The sequence below is a fragment of the Herpailurus yagouaroundi genome, unplaced genomic scaffold, assembly GCF_014898765.1.
Source record: "Herpailurus yagouaroundi ecotype Mexico unplaced genomic scaffold, PumYag 195, whole genome shotgun sequence".
NCBI classification, from domain to species: domain Eukaryota; kingdom Metazoa; phylum Chordata; class Mammalia; order Carnivora; family Felidae; genus Herpailurus; species Herpailurus yagouaroundi.
This window is the reverse complement of record NW_024412426.1, coordinates 6,973,401-6,990,949: the sequence shown is the minus strand read 5'-3', so window position 1 is coordinate 6,990,949 and position 17,549 is coordinate 6,973,401. Positions and strand designations below refer to the sequence as shown.

The 17,549-nt window shown below is 36.8% G+C and overlaps 1 protein-coding gene across 4 annotated transcripts in view; it reads right to left on the bottom strand.

The window, feature by feature from the left end:
• The window catches only part of TOR1AIP1 (torsin 1A interacting protein 1), a 44,093-nt gene that overhangs the window by 24,419 nt on the left and 2,125 nt on the right, over positions 1 to 17,549 (bottom strand). For 2 of the 4 annotated variants that reach the window (XM_040446470.1, XM_040446468.1), the window contains exons 2-4: positions 17,238 to 17,315; positions 11,263 to 11,322; positions 10,257 to 10,301 (exon numbers count right to left, since the gene is read on the bottom strand). In XM_040446470.1, coding sequence (XP_040302404.1) covers positions 10,257 to 10,301; positions 11,263 to 11,322; positions 17,238 to 17,315 — 183 coding nt within the window. The remainder of the gene's footprint in view (positions 1 to 10,256; positions 10,302 to 11,262; positions 11,323 to 17,237; positions 17,316 to 17,549) is intronic. The other 2 variants (XM_040446471.1, XM_040446469.1) reach the window with 1 other exon arrangement.

Below are 17,549 nucleotides of genomic sequence, written 5' to 3'. Positions count from 1 at the left end.
TTTCAGAGCCAGAGAATTTGGACAAAGATAAATGAGCAACGTGTACAAACACAGTATTTTTATATAGGCTATACTGAAAAAAAAAAAAAATTTAAAGGGAGATAAACCCAAAGGCGGCATTGTACAACTGGGCTAAAATATTGCTGAGTGATCTTTTGAGAAGTGGCATGAATCAGACTGCTCACAAAGCTGAAATCTTCCTTTTCAGCTTTCCCTCTGTTGCTTTTAACCCCTTTTGCTTTTCAAAAGGGGAAAACAATACCGTGGAAGGCAAGTGCCAACACATTATACGGTGAACTTGGAAATATTTTCTTCAGATCAGTTTAATTATATTAATATAACACTGGTCAAACTACCACTATGACAGGGGCAAGTGTAAATCACTATGTGAAATACATTTGCCAATATTTTTGGTATAGGAAAAAACTAACCAAAACAGCAAATACTATGTCACTCTTATAAAGCTAGGACCTGGTATATTATATTCCATTTTAATCTAGGGTCATAAGGGAAACTGTCTTTTCAATTTTCTTTTTCAAGCAGAAAAATGGAAAATCAAACTTGCCTTAGTGCTATTCTCTTAAAATTTTTTCATTAATATTTCCACTCATACAAAAAGATATCATTCCATAACACACATATTATCCCTTTTGTAGAGTTTATTTTCATTTATATAACTATTCACATAGCATGCAAACAAAAGATGTTTTCTTAAGAGCCAATAGTTACGTCTTAGTCATTATCTTAATAATAGTTACTTCCTTGATATTTGCATGCTACCAGTTAGTTTTCAAAAAACCCTTCATATCTGCTATCTGATTCCCTAATGTCACAAGAGGACTCTCATAGGTAAGGTTTATGGTATTAAGTGACGTGTCTAAGGGTATCAGGATGAACAAGTGATAAAAAAGGAATTGAATACAGGCTCTTCTGATTTCTAGTCTACCACCCATCTACCACTGCATCAGTCTTATTTATAATGGCATGTATTCAGCACTTAATGATAATTATTTTGTTTTATTAATTTTCTTTTAAAGAGCAGCTTAAGATTCACAGCAAAACTGAGGGGAAGGTAGATAGATTTCCTTTATGTTTCCTGCCCCACACATGCATAGCTTCCACCATTATCAACATCCCCCACCAGAGTGGTATATTTGTTGAATAGTGGTAAAATTGATGGATCTACATTTACACATCATGTTCACCCAAAGACCCTAATTTACATTACAGTTCACTCTTGGTGTTGTGCATTCTATGGGTTTAGACAAACATATGACATGTATCCATCATTATGATATCATACAGAGTATTTTCATGCCCTAAAAACCCTCTGTGTTCCACCTATTCATCCTTCCCCTACCACCACCACCACACCCTTGATGACCATTAATCTTTTTGTTTCTGTTTTAATGTTTATTTTTGAGAAAGAGAGAGACAGAACATGAGCAGATGAGGGGCAGAGACAGGGAGACACAGAATCCAAAGCAGACTCCAGGTTCTGAGCTGTCAGCACAGAGCCTGACACGGGGCTCGAACCCACAAACTGTGAGATCATGACCTGAGCGAAGTTGGGTGCTTAACTGACCGAGCCACCCAGGTGCCCCAATGACCGCTGATCTTTTTACTGTCTCAATTAGTTTTGCCTTTTCCAGAACAGTCATATAGGTTCCTCCATGTCTTTTCATGGCTTGATAGCTCAGTGCTTTATAGCACTGAATAACACTCCACCGTCTGGATGTGCCAGTTTATCCATTCATCTACTGAAAGACACGTTGGTTGCTTCCAAGTAGAATAATTCCAATAATTATTCCAATTATGAATAATTCTGCTATAAACGTGTGTGCAGGCTTTTGTGTAAACATTAAGTTTTCAACTCATTTGGGTAAATATCAGAGTGTAATTGCTGGATCATATGATAAGAATGACATAATGTCATGATGACATACAATGTAGGACATCTTTTCATATGCTCATTTGCCATCTGTATATCTGTTGTTGGGGTGTCTGTTAAGTCTAGCTCATTTTTTAAGTCAGGTTTTTTTTTTTTTATTGTTGAGTTCTAAGAGTTCTTTGTATACTTTGGATAATTGTCCTTTATTAGATGTGTCATTTGCAAGTATTTGCTCTCAGTGTCTTATGTTTTTATTCTCTTGTCATTCTTTTGCAGAGCAGAAGTTTGTAACTTCACTGAAGTTCAGCTTATCAATTCTTTCATGGGTTGTGCTCTTTGTTTGCATCTAAAGAAGCATCAGCATACCCAAAGTCCTTTAGATTTTCTTCTGGGAGTTTTGTACATTTTTAAAAAAAAAACTTACATTTAGGCCTGTGATACATTTTTAGTTAATATTTGCAAAGGGTTTAAGGTCTGTGTCTAGATTTTTTTTTTTTTTTTTGCGTGTAGATATCCAGTTGTTCTAGCCATTTGTTGAAAAGATTCTGCCCTCCATTGTATTGACTTTGTTAAAGATCAGTAGACTACACGTGGATCTGTTTATGGGTTCTCTATTCTGTTCTATTCATCTATTCTTCTACCAATACCACACTGTCTAGATTACTGAAGCTTCACCGTCAGTCTTGAGGTTAAGTCCTCCTACTTTATTCTTCAATACTGTATCGGCTATGCTGGGTCTTTTGACTCTATATGAACTTAATCATTTTCTCAAAATAAATTGTTGGGATTTTGATTGGGAATGCACTGAATTTACAGATTAAGTTGAAAAGAACTGACTTCTTGACAATACTGAGTCTTCCTATCCATGAACGTGGAATATCTCTCCGTTGGTTTTAAGTAAATTCTTTGATTTCATTTATGAGTTTTATAATTTTTCTCACATAGATCTTGTACATATCTTCTTAGATATATACCTGTAAGCATTTCGGTGGGGAGAGGGGTGCTAATGTAAATTGTGTTGTTTTTAATTTCAAATTTTTCTTGTTCATTGCTGGTATGTAGGACAGTGATTGGCTTTTTTACATTAACTTTACCTTCTGCAACCTTGCTATAATTGCTTATTAGTTCCTATTTTTTGTCCATTCTTTTGGATTTCCTACACAGATGATCACGTTAGCTGTGAACCAAGACACTTCTTCCTTCCCAACCTGTATACCTTTTGCTTCCCTTTGTCTTACTGCATTAGCTACATTGCTCCAGCACAATGTTGAAAAGAAGTGGTGAGCAGGGGCATCTATGCCTAAATATCCATTTAGGTTCCTTCATATCATACCTTGATGGCTTATTCCTTTTTAGCACTGATATTAGTACAAAAGCTTCCAGTGTCTCACCATTATGTTACCTGTAAGGTTTTTTTGTAGATAGTGTTTATCAAGTTGAGAAAGATTCCCTCTATTCCCAGTTTACTGAGAGTTTTTATCATGAATGGGTATTGGATTCTGTCAAACACTTTTTCTGCATCTATTAATACTGTATGTTTTTTTCTTTTTTAGTCTGTTAATATGATAGATTCTCAAATGTTGAGCCAGTCTTTCATACCTACGACAAATCCTGTTTGGTTGTAGCGTATTTTTTTTTTTTTTCAGTTTTAAAGTAATCTGTATAGTCAATGTGGAGCTTGAACCCACAACCCCAAGATTAAGAGTTATGTTCTTTACCAAGTGAGCCAGCCAGGTGCCCCTAATTCTTTTTGTAGTTTTTTAAAATTCATTTTGCTAATGTTTTGTGAAGTACTGCATCTGTTCATGAGATATTGATCTATAGTTTTCTTTTCTCGTGTTTGTCTGGTTTTAGTATTAGGGGAATGCTGGCCTCACAAAATGAGTTAGGAAGTATTTCCTCTACTTTTATCCTCTGAAAGGTACCTTAGAGAACTGGTATAATTCATTTCTTTAAATACTTGATAGTATTCACCAGTGAACTCATTTAGGCCTGGTGCTTTCTGTTTTGGAAATTTATTAAACATTGAGTCAATGTATTTAAATAGATATAGATGTATTTAAATAGATAACAGATTATCTATTTCTTCTTGTGTGTTTTAGCCGATTGTGTCTTTCATGGAAAGGGTCCATTTCATCTAGATTATCAAATTTGTGGGCTTCAACATGTTCATAGTATTTCTATATTATCCTTTTAATTTTCATGAAATCTATACTGATTTGTGTCCTTTTACCTTAGTTTATCTCTTTTCTTTTTTTATCCTTAGCCTGATTAAAGGCTTTCCCTTTGAATGATAATTCTGCAAGATACAGAATTCTAGGTTGGTGGTTTTTTCCTCTCACACTTAAAATCATTCATTCCACACTCTCTTTTCACTTGCATGGTTTCTGAAGAGAAGTTGGATGTAATTCTTATCTTTGTTCCTTTATGGGTCAGGTGTCTTCTCTTCCTCTAACTTCTTTCAGGTTTTCTTCATCTTTGATTTTCTGTAGTTTGAAAATGATAAACACCCAGGTGTATTTTTTGTGCATTTATTCTGCTTGATGTTCTCAGAGCTTCCTGAATCTGTGGTTTGGTGTCTGACATTAATTTGGAGAAATTCTAGATCATTGTCTCAAGTATTTCTTCTGTTCCTTTTTTCTCCTCCTTCTGGCACTCCCATTATGTGTATGTTATATACAATATTTTATAGTTGTATAGTCCTTGGATGTTCCATTTTGTTGAGTCGTTTCCTCTGCTTTTTGGTTGAGAACTGTATTTTGAGAATTGACATATGACACTGTGTAAGTATGTGTAGATGTTAACTTGATACATTTATATATTGATTACCACCATAGCACTGGTTAACACCTCTATCACATTATCATTTATTTGAGGATTCTATCAATATGCCCTCTAGCACAGAAATTTTTTCCTCAGCCAAGTCCAGTCTAATATGTCTATCAAAGGCATTCATTTCTATTACAGTGATTTTGAATCCCTTGCATCTCTTTTTGCTTCCTAGGATTTCCATCTCTGCTTACATTGTCCATCTGTTTGTGCATGCGGTCTACTTTATCCATTAGAATCCCTAACATACTAATCATTGTCGTTTTAAATTTCTGGTCTGATATTTCCAACACCCTTGCCATACTGGTTTGGATGTTGGTTTTGTCTCTTCAAATTGTTTTTTGCCTTTCATTATGTCTTGATACCATATCTTAATGTTAAGATTTTGTCTTGATGGTGGACATGATGTACTGGGTAAAAGGAACTTCTGTAACTAGGTCTCTAGTAATGTGATAATGAGGTCCAGAGAGAAAGGGAAAGGGCTTCATAGTCCTATAATTAGGTCTCAGTCTCTTAGTGAATTTATGCCACAAATGGCTCTCAATGGTTTTCTTTTCTCCTTAGGTGGGACATGTTGTCTACGGTGGCCTGGAATAGAGGATTTTCCTTTCCCCAGGTCAGTTGGGCTGATAATACCCCAGTAGGTCAGGTTCTGGGTAACTAGATTGCCCTGAAGGCAGGCCTTATTAAGAACAGAGTGCTCTGACATATTTCAAAATGATTCTTTCCACACCCCCCCCCCCCCCCACTGAAGCATGAGGGGACTTTTCTCTGATATTTACTATGGGAATTTGGTCGAGCCCCTGGAGGTATACCTCAAAATCTAGTGGGGTACTCCCCATGACTGGGTCCCCTTGGAATATTTAACTCAGACTTCTGCACACCAAGCCTCCTGCAGTTCATCAGTTACAGTTCAGATTTTGATACCCCAGAACTGGTTCCTGGAGACATCTCCACTTTTGAGCCTGAGCTCTTGATAAGCCACAATTTCCTGTATTTGCATCTCTCTCCAACTTTGAGGGCAGGGGTTTGCCCTGTGTTCTCTCCTTTCTCACAGATCCAAAAAAGCTTTTGAATTATTAGCTGTGTTTATTCGTTGCTAGGTTAGCTTCTTACACGTGGAACAGGAGGAAAACCAAAAGTCTGTCTCAATAATTTTTTGAATTAATGACAAAGAAAAGGCTGAGGGCTGAACTCTTCTAATACAAGAGGTTCCAATAACTTCTAAGTGTAACTCGTTTAAAATAGAGCTTTGCAGGGAGCCTGGGTGGCTCAGTCAGTTATGCATCTGATTTCGGCTCAGGTCATGATCTCACAGTTTGTGAGTCTTAGCCCATCTGGGGGTCCCTCTTTCTTCCCCTCTGCTCCTCCCTCACTTGAGCATACACATGTTCTTTTTCTCAAAATAATAAATAAACTTAAAAAATAAGATGTAACAGTAGCTTTGCTAAAGTTACAACCATATTTGAACATTATGTTTTATATAGTTTAAAAATTATTTGGTATAGCAAAATTTTAGGCTAAATTGATTTTAGAATCTGTGTGTTTCTTCACTGAGTCACCAGAAAGAAAATGAATAGTGCAGTAATCCCTCCCTTTTTGATCCTGATATAATTTATTTCCATGTACTTTTTAAACTCCAGGTCAATTTGTTCAGAGCCAAATCACCTAGTAATTAATCACTCATATAAAAGTAAAATTAAATCTCCTTTATTGTTTATGTATGTGTTGTCCAATTAGCATGGGGAGAATTTAAGAATTTTTTTTAACCAACTTATATAAGGGAGCTCCCCATTTATTTTTTATATCATTATATTTCAAGTATTTAATATATCGTGGATTTCTGAACACTTTAATCTAGTGTCCAAAGGTCTTTTCTTTAGAATTTTATGTTTCTGGGGAGCCTAAGTAGTTCAGTTGGTTAAGCGTCTGACTCTTGGTTTCAGCTCCGGTCATGATCTCGTGGCTTTGTGAGTTCAAGCCCCACATCAGGCTCTGTACTGGTTGGCATGGAGCTTGCTTGGAATTCTCTCTCTCCCTCTCTCTCTTCCCCTTCCCCACTCATGCTGTCTCTCTCTCAAAATAAATAAATAAACTTAAAAAAAAATTTTTTTAAAGAATTTTATGTTGGGGCGCCTGGGTGGCGCAGTCGGTTAAGCGTCCGACTTCAGCCAGGTCACGATCTCGCGGTCCGTGAGTTCGAGCCCCACGTCGGGCTCTGGGCTGATGGCTCGGAGCCTGGAGCCTGTTTCCGATTCTGTGTCTCCCTCTCTCTCTGCCCCTCCCCCGTTCATGCTCTGTCTCTCTCTGTCCCAAAAATAAATAAACGTTGAAAAAAAAAAAAAAAGAATTTTATGTTGCTAACAATATCAATAGTATTCAAAGGGTGAACAATAATTTGTTAAACAAGGCTGTCTTCAATATTATTACTCATATTGTGCCTTATGCATAATCCAATAATATCTTATGAATTACATGTTCTATACATTTGACAATAATCATCATTGTTATCAGTCTACTCGTTGTCTTGGCTATAGACTTTTTAACTGTGGTTTTCATTCTGGTACATGAAGGTCAGGAATTTCAAGTCCTCCTAAATGCCATTTCCTCCATGAAACCTTCCCAACCTCTCCTGCAGAATAAGGCACTTCTCTTCTAGGCTATCAAATACATATACCACCATTTTAACACTTACAACATTAATTTATCTAACTTGTTTTTTTTTCTTTTTTTTTTCCATTATCATGTACTCTAAGAGCTAGGGGAAAAAATTATCATGGCTTTTTATGGTTCCAGCATTTAGGCCAGTCACTGATACATACAGAAGGTGGTTAAAAATAAATGTTTGTTTAATAAATGAATAGACTTTTGTATCACAGAATAAAAACCTTTAAGACTTTTGCTAAAATTGTTCATACCATGACAAAAAAAACATGACTTAACAACTCAAGAAAATAGTGTGAAATTAGTGCTTAATAATGAGGTTTCATGCAAGGTTTTAAACATTCTACATTTTCACCTTTTTAACCCAAGCTACAAAGAATGCATAAATATTTAAATACAATCTGATGATGAATCAGTAGCATTTAGTACCACATGAGAAGTTTTCATTTTATTTCCCTGTTTTGCATTCATCTTCCTTTATTTTAAACCTCTTGGCTTCTACGTGTAGAAGGTTAAAATACTTTTTTTTTAAAAAAGGTATTATTCTTCTCTATGCTTATGCAGAAGCTTTGAGAAATTCAACTCTTATTTGGAGTAATAATACCTTCAATTAAAAAAAAGTTAAAATATTATAAAAGTTGTGGCAAAACAGAGAGAGAATAGGCTGGGTCACAGTAGATCTTCCCAAAGCTGGGGACATCCTGGCTAAGGTTGGTGGGGTTGCGGGGGTGTTTAGCCTTGGGCCTGGGGTGGCAGCTTCACCACCTAGGGTCCCCAGGACCCACCACTCCCCCAACTGGTGTCCCCCAGATTCACGGTGAGAACATGGCACTGGCTCTTAGTTCTGACATACTGGCCACTGACCTCGCCTACACCTGGTCCACAAAGGGATGCGATTTCACCGGGCCCACAAGACCTCTGAGAAAGCCGTCTTCACGGCCTAGACCAAGGGGGTCGCCCTCAACCAGCTGTGGCCGAAGGAGCTACGGACCGTCAGCCCCCTGTTCTCTGGCGGTGTGAGCCGCCTGTGGTACTCAGGCCACAACATGGAGCGGTATGCTGCTCTGGGTGACACGGCACACGCCAGTGAGCACTGCTATGGGCCCAGGAGGCCTAGAGCCCTCGCCACCCGGCTCCCAAATAAAGTGGGCCCAAAAGGAAAACAAAATTATAAAGGCTGTGGCATTTAGTAGACAAATGGCAATAAATAAAGGAGCTGTTAAGGAGGTACCACTTTTCCAATGATCTCAACCAACTAATAAAAGGACTTTCAGAAGACCTAGGGCACGTGTTTGTTGTAAGAATAGATCACATACAACCATCTCTTCAGGCAGAGACAAACCACTAATTATACCACTTTCCTTTCCTCAGCTACAGTTTGAAAGGAAAACACAAAGTTCCAGGTATATCTGTACTATAAGGTTTTCTATTCCTAGAGACTTATTGAATGTGTTGGTGTGAGCAGTGAAGTGAAGGATACTCAAGGAACTCATACTTTGTATTTTGTATGGGGACAAAGACATGAAGATTTCACAAATGAGACTCTGATGCTTTCTCAAAGAGAAGACTAGACAGAACACAAGAGTCCATGTGTCTCCCGTCTTCTTATGCTGTCAGTACAGGCTAGGGTGGAGTGCTATAAAAAAAAAAATCTATGTTGAGGCAAGTATGTAACTCTCTGAATTTACTCTTAGAACAAACAAATGACTGTTTGGGTGATTTGCTGTCTTTATTCCTGCCACCGGTATAAACCAGGGAGCGGTAAGCTTTTTCCATAAAGGGTCAAATAGTAAACATATTTGAGGCTTTGCTAGACACACAAGGTCTCTTTTCTTAGCTCACAGGCTGTGCAAAAACAGGATTGCAGGTCAGATTTTAACTAGAGGCTGACCCACAGCATAGACACCTTTAAGAGTGGTACCTTTAAGATTATTCAATGCCAATATGCTTTTGAGAACAGAGGCAGAGTGGGGCAGCAGGAAGGAGTATAAAGAACAGTCTGGGGATATTACTAGTATTCAAGCTCCATGAACAGTCATTTTTGATATTCTAAGAGGTACTAACATTACTATAAAAAAGAATCAGAGGAGGCCATTTTCTGTTAATCCCACAGAAATGTTCTTTAAACTGGAAAGCACTTTAAAAGTTACTTCTCACTATAAAGTACTTATAAAAATCATTTCTAACTCTAGCATAAAGAGTAAAAGTGGATTACTTCAACTTCAAGTTCTTTACCAATTAAGAAACTATGACTTAAAAAATTTTTTTTACACATGATGAACTGCATACTGTAAGGATCACTTTCAGACACTATCCTGAAGTCTCCAAGAAGTCAACTCGAGTTTAACTGAAAGATGAATTTTAAAAAAGTTGCAGCTATTTTTTTAAAAAAGGGGAAGTTTCCTTCGTTTTGACTCATCTCTAAATTTAGAAAAATACTGTAACTTAAAACTAAGTCTAACCACAATCAATGTAGGTTCTCTTAACGCTGTGGATCTGGGTATCTCATGTCCCACACCAAAGCAAACACTGGAAAGTGAATCTCTAATTCACTTTCTAACTCAAGAAAAACTATGAATTGGTAAGCTGATATTCCTTTTTCTCATAGAAATGTGAATTTAACAAAGTCTAATAAAAATTAAAATGTGTTTGTATTACATGTTCCTATATGAACTTAAATAACAAAAGACGTAATTTCAGACAGAATAAGAATCAGGGCAATAAGAAAGGTCATAGCCATAGGCACAGTGTTCCACAAGCTGAGAAAATGAACAAAGAAATATTCTCAAGCCAGTGACCAACTGTGTATACTCCTGTGTTCAGATCCTCAGAACCCTTGAAAAGAACCTGTAAGAATTAGAGATAAACAAACCTAATTCACTCATTTTAGTATTTCCATTTGTTTTGTATGCCGAATCTGCAAGAGAGATAGCAAGAAAATGATTAGAGCTTAAGAGGAAATGCATCATGTGGTCCTTTACCACAGGTTCATCATCAAAACCTTAACAGATCTTTGTCATTGTAATACTTAAAACGACAGTTATCTATCAAAAAAAAAAAAAAACCATCCTAATTCTTTCTTAAAGAGAAGGATCAAGAAGTAGAAACCTAATGTGAAGATAAATAAGGTTCTTCTTTAGTTCCCATGATAAAGCACTCTTATGTGCTAATGAACTCTGACAAGGAAGCAGAAGTAGACTGCTTGGATGCCTTTATTGGTTATCTCTCACAGTCATGAAATCAACTTAAGGGCAATACTTGTTAGAGGTTTTCATCAAAAAGAAATGTAAGTGAGGCAGAAAAATTTGATAGCACTGAGCTATAAAGCCTCGGTCTTGATTTTTTTATTAGCATTATGCTGGGAAGAATAAAAAGCCCCTGATCCTAGTTTAAAATCATCATACTAACAAAAAGAATCATAGAAACCTCTTAAAAACAATGAGGAAGGCCTTTATATATATGTGTGTGTGTATATATATATATATATATATATACACACACACATATATACACACATACACATATGTATGGAAAGATGTCTCAATAGATTAAGTAAAAATAAAAACACAATAAGAAGGTACAGAAAAGAGTGTTTATTGGGCTAACATTTGTGATAAAAGGGAGGAAAATATCATTTATGCATGAATTTCTTTGTAGCTCCATTAAATATCCCTAAAAAAAGACCTAAGAAACTGAAAACACTGGTTCCCTCTAATGAGGAGGCTAGGTGGGTAAAGGACAGAGGGACAGGGAGATTTTTCACCATGTATTTATAATAACTTTTAAATTTCTAACCATATGAATACATGTACTAACCTATTTAAAAATAAAGCTATATTTATAAAACATTTAAACCAACAGACAAAACAATCTCTTACCAGGTCTTGGGCTTCTTAGGGGGCGTCTACACAGGCTGATTACAGGATCTTCACTCAGCACTAATATAGGAAGAAAGAACATTAAAAAATATATAAAATGTCAAACATACTACATTTATTATACAATTATCTATTTATTCAACAAAGGTTTTTCTGAACCCTTCATTATTTTAAGTATGGGAATGTAAAACTGAACTACCAATTTCCTGCCATAAAAAATTTATGAACATGATAGAAAAAATATGCAATTTTTCTCAGCAGATCACATTTATATAAGAAAGGAATACTAAATAAAACTCTTCTAAATTTCTCATATGAGAACCAAATTTGTACTGTAGCACCAACTCAATTATTCCATTTGAGGCTTATCCTCATTATGGATTATTTATGGCATACTTTAATTTAGGGGTTAACTTCCTGAGAGTTAATATAGTACCTCCAACTATTTAACCCTGTGTGTGTGTTCAGGAAATGTAAACTCTAAGTTAAATAAAGTGTTACCATTAGCCAGGGTTTCAGACTGTCTATGGTTCAATGGTATAGGGCTAATGGGGAAGCCAATCCCATCCTATAAAATGTTAACCTAGAAAGCCAAGATGTGTTCTCAAAAAAATCAAACAACATCATCTAAAGTCCAATATATATCTGAATTTGGATTATATTATGTTTGTTTCATTTGTCTTTATAAAAAACATCATGGAGCCCCTGAGTGGCTTGGTTGGTTAAGCATTAGACTCCTGATTTTGGCTCAGGTCATGATCTCATGATTTGTGAGTTTGAGCACCACATGAGGCTCTGCACTGACAGTGTGAAGCCTGCTTGGGATTCTCTCTCTCTCCCTTTCTCTGTCCCTCCCCTGCACATGTGCACATGCTCTCTCTCTCAAAATAAATGAAACTTAAAAACAACAACAACAACAACATTGTGTTTGGCGCTGTAGAACAGTGAAAAACATTCTGAACTGGTTATCACTGGTCCCCGCCATTACACTGACTGCCTATGTTTGTTTTTACAAAACTGACTTCACGCAATTTCCCCATTAAGAGTATCCAGAATCTCTGACCCTCCTCCCCCGTTCTTGCTCTGTCTCTCTCTGTCTCAAAAATAAATAAACGTTAAAAAAAATTTAAAAAAAAAATTTAAAAAAAAGAGTATCCAGAAGAGATATTGTAATGGGCCAGGCACTTGTTTGTTCGAAAAACACTTATTGAACATGTTTCTATATATCTTAAAGACAGAGATGTAGAAAAGCAATTAAACTTCTGTAGCTCAAAAAGGCAGAACTAAGATCAACACACAGAAAGAGAAAAGTTAGCTTTTAATTACTTAAGTTATTAATGTTGTCTCCAAAACAGAACAGATAGTGAGGGAATGATTTTCACCTCACTGAAAATGATCAGGGAGTATATGAATGAATGCTAACAAAGGGATACTTGCATTGATAGAGACTTTGGGTAGATGAATTCCGTAAATCTTCCAGCTGTAAGATTCTATGAAATATCTATCTCAGTTGCTAGTATTTCAAACATCAGGTATTTAAAACTTATAAAAATAGCTTTTAAAATAAATTTTGTACATGTTCATAATCCCATTATTACAACTACTTTCCTCTTTTTCTCTTCTGCATTCTCACCTTTATTAGGCTTAATTAAAACCTAAAACTCAACTTAATCTATAGACATCAATTACTATTTTTTTCCCCTATCTTTTAAGAAGTATTTTCTGGGGGCGCCTGGGTGGCTCAGTCAGTTAAGCGGCCGACTTTGGCTCAGGTCATGATCTCGCGGTCTGTGAGTTCGAGCCCCGCATCGGGCTCTGTGCTGACAGCTCAGAGCCTGGAGCCTGTTTCAGATTCTGTGTCTCCCTCTCTCTGACCCTCCCCCGTTCATGCTCTGTCTCTGTCTCAAAAATAAATAAACGTTAAAAAAAAAAAATTAAAAAAAAAGAAGTATTTCCTGTACGCTCTATTATGTACATATCCTTAGAGAAGATGCTTCAAGGAGACAGAGTACCAAAGAGAGATATTATTAAAGAATAAAAGAGCAAGTACCCTTATTTTGTAGCAATCTTCTTCCCTTGTCTGCTTTTGCTCATCGCTGCACCCCCAGCATCTAGCATGGGGACTGGCATAAAGTAGGTACTCAGTAAAGATCTAGAGAATGAATACTCCAAAAAAAATCAAATGTTCAGCAGCCAGAGAATCAAATGTTCATGACAAAATGGTAGATATTCAAAAATAATTATCTATGATTATTTAACTAGAAACCACAACTGTTGGAACAAAAATACCTATTTAACTTTAGGAAAAGTAAATGAAGTTCTCCCAATATAATTTTATATTGTAAAATTAGTTCCATGATTTCCAGAAAGGAATGAATCTGACCACAGAACAGTTATGTAAGAATACATGGACTGGGGCACCTGGGTGACTCAGTCTGTTAAAAGTGTCCAACTTTGGCTCAGATCATGATCTCACAGTTTGTGAGTTCAAACCCTGCATCAGGCTCTGTGCTGACAGCTTGGAGCCTGGAGCCTGTTTCAGATTCTATATCTCCCTCTCTGTCTCTGCTCCTCCCTCACTCAAGAATTTCCTCTCTTTCAAGAATAAACATTAAAATAAATAAATACATACATACATACATACATACATGGACTGAACTGAATGAACAACTCAATGACTATTTTAATGTGAAAACATTTCAATTCTGGAACTTCAAACAATAAGAGTTCAATCTGTATCCCTGTTCTAAACTAATCAGTATTTCTCATGGCTTAGAAAAACAGGAAGGCAGATGATGTAGTTGTCTTTAGTAGGTTGTTTTAGAAGGTGGCCCGTTGGCTTTGGTCTATTCTTCAACGTTTTTGTTTTTGTTTTTGTTTTTTATTTTTGGGACAGAGAGAGACAGAGCATGAACGGGGGAGGGGCAGAGAGAGAGGGAGACACAGCATCGGAAACAGGCTCCAGGCTCTGAGCCATCAGCCCAGAGCCTGACGCGGGGCTCGAACTCACGGACCGCGAGATCGTGACCTGGCTGAAGTCGGACGCTTAACCGACTGCGCCACCCAGGCGCCCCGGCTTTGGTCTTTATTCTTAAGGGTATCTTTGGATAGATTTCTCTCAGTCCACACCAGTGGTCCTATATACAATTACAGCACTATTTTTCAACATGAAAGTTAAACAGAAAGTCTATGATTCTATAAGGGGAAAGGCCTACTTAAAGTAGTACTCCATCAAAGAGTGACTACTATTTACATAATTCCTCCGCTAGACACACATTATAAGCATTTGTTCAATAATTCCCTAAACTCTTTCCTTGAAGCATGCCAAGTGCTAGATGCAGGATGATTTTTTTTTAATTTTTTTTTTTTTTTAACGTTTACTTATTTTTGAGACAGAGAGAGACAGAGCATGAACAGGGGAGGGGCAGAGAGAGAGAGGGAGACACAGAATCTGAAACAGGCTCCAGGCTCTGAGCTGTCAGCACAGAGCCCGACGCGGGACTCGAACTCACGGACCGTGAGATCATGACCTGAGCCAAAGTCGGACGCTTAAGCGACCAAGCCACCCAGGCGCCCTTGCAGGATGATTTTTAAAAGTACCACTGAATTCTTGGGGCGCCTGGGTGGCTAAGTTGGTTGAACATCGACTCCTGATTTCAGCTCAGGTAATGATCTCACCGTTCGTGAGCTCGAGCCCCACGCCTGGCTCCATGCTGTCAGCATGGAGCCTGCTTGGGATTCTCCTCCATCTGTCTGTCCTTCCCCTGTTCACTTTTTCCCTCAAAATAAACAAACTTAAAAAAAGCTCTTTTATAAATAAAGAAATAAATAAATGTACCACTGAATTCTTAATATCTCAAATCTCCCAAAGATGTAAATATCCTCATTTCTACTTATATGCACGCTACACTACTGATACATTCCAGGTAATTTATGCATAGGTTCCATCAATTTATCATCTATACTGAGAAATGTTTTTTCTTTTCCACTTCTAATTATAACATAAGCTTCCTGAGAAAAGGAAATGCTTAAGCAAAACTTTATGAACTTCACACCTCTTGTAAAGTGCCATAAGGGGCAGGGAGGGGGAGGGACTCCTTGTACCTGTGTTTTACTGTGTATAAAATATGCATGCACTGTATCATTTCCTCAGTGGCCTTGCGGGTTAGGCAGGGGAAATGATAGGATAAAGGCCCATGTCTCAAGGTGGGTGGGTAACACAAGCAAAATCCAGTGTGCTTTGCACAACATTATGCAGCTGTGTACCTCGTTAGTGGTCCTTAAACATAGACCTAATGTGAACTCCAAAAGACTGTTCAAGGTATTTTATTATATAACAGTTTTATAATGGTCTATAGGCTGGTGTTCAACAGTCTTCATTCTATCAATTTACTTAAATTAACACCATAATTTTTATACATTTACTCTAAATTTTAGAAAAGTTTGCTTCTCTAGGTGTAAGAGATAAGCAAATAAATATACTATGATAAAATTTCAAGAATATGATTTTTCCACATGGCTGGGAAAATCTATAGCATTTATTACTCAAAGCATTTTTCTAAGATAGTTTATAATCTTAACCCAGTAACATAGGCAATTCAAGGAATTAAATATAAAGGGCGTGTTTACTTAGAACTAAACTTGAACTAGATGTACCTTATTCTAAATTGAGGACAGAATAGGTCAAATCATAAAGCATAATCTTATTAGAAGCAATGGCTAAGGAAACAAGTCAAGATAGGAGTTTTACTGTTGTGGGACTTTCTTAATATCAAAAACAGCAGACTGAAAATAAACGGAACTAAAAACCAAAGGAACTAAGCATTAGCAACTGAACTAAATCCATTTCCTTGCCTTCCAAAAGAATTTTAACAGCTTTTAAAACTTAAGTAGACTGTCAACATAGCCTAAGTCTATGTTACATTGATAATAAAATGCAAATGTTTTTACACTTTAACATCTCTGAAACTGAGGGGGGCGGGGTGCCTGGGTGGCTCAGTCCGTTAAACATCCGACTCTTGGTTTTGGCTCAGGTCATCATGTCACGATTCATTAGTTCGAGCCCCGTATCGGCCTCTGTGCTGACAGTGTGAAGCCTGCTTGGGATTCTCTCACTCCCTCTCTCTCTGCCCCTCTCACATGCGCTCACTCTCTCTCAAAATAAATAAACTTTAAAAAAAAAGTCTTTAACATCTCTGAAATTGGGATGCATCATACAATCTATGGGATGTTACAGTTTAACTGGCAGCATTTCTTCCTTCTAGGTGGTACATAAAACGATGGTGGATCTTACAACTGATGACATTTTAGATTTGATGAAATATTGACCATATCATGCCATGATTTTACTATACAGATCACTCAATCCATTTTATTTTTAGTTTCTTATTTTAAGTAGGCCCCATGCCCAATGTAGGGCTTGAACTCACCACCCTGAGATCGAGAGTCACACGATTCACTGACTAAGCCAGCCAGGTGCCCCCACTTAATCCATTTTAAATGGAAGGTAGTGAGACATATTCACTCACACCACACTTAATGAATTTCACTGAGTGGCTAATTATTACATAGGAGAGTGACAATGAGGTATGTGGGAAAATGAAAGGGTTTTGAAGAAGACAAATCTGGAGCCAATTTTGGCTGTCACATTATCATGTAAACATAGAGAAGGGTCTTAGCTTCTCTGAGCTTCAGTTTTCTCGCCTATAAAATGGGCACATCTATCCTGCAGAGTTATGTGAATGAATTACCATATCCAAAGTGGCTCGTAATTAGTAAATACTCAAGTATCCATTCCATCTTTTCTTGACATATACCTATATGGTTTAACTCAACAAACTATAGAGAAGATTCACTGTAATTCTGAATAAGTTATGATTTGGGACCCTTGATGAACCAGGCTATAGTGTGTACATTAAAAAAAAAGAAATGAAAAAGATAGCAGGTAAGGCAAAAAATAAAATCACTCTTCTTACCTGGAATTTCTTGTGTTCTCTGGATAGTTTTCTTTGAGACTGTTTGGCTTAAAATAGTTTGTGAAGATGGTTCATCCTCTAAAGAACAGAAATGACAACTGTCAAAATTCAGAATATATGATCTGGTACAGATTATGCACCTTAATAGTAATATAAAAGCAAAAATGCACATAATTCATTTCTTTAGCAATGTGTAATTAAGCCTAACAAAACTTAGGAATTTGGGTCTAACTACTCTTGAGGCAATATAAAAACAAATTATTTACCTTTGATGCTTTACTATAAAAGTCTACTACTTTAGAAATTTAAAAG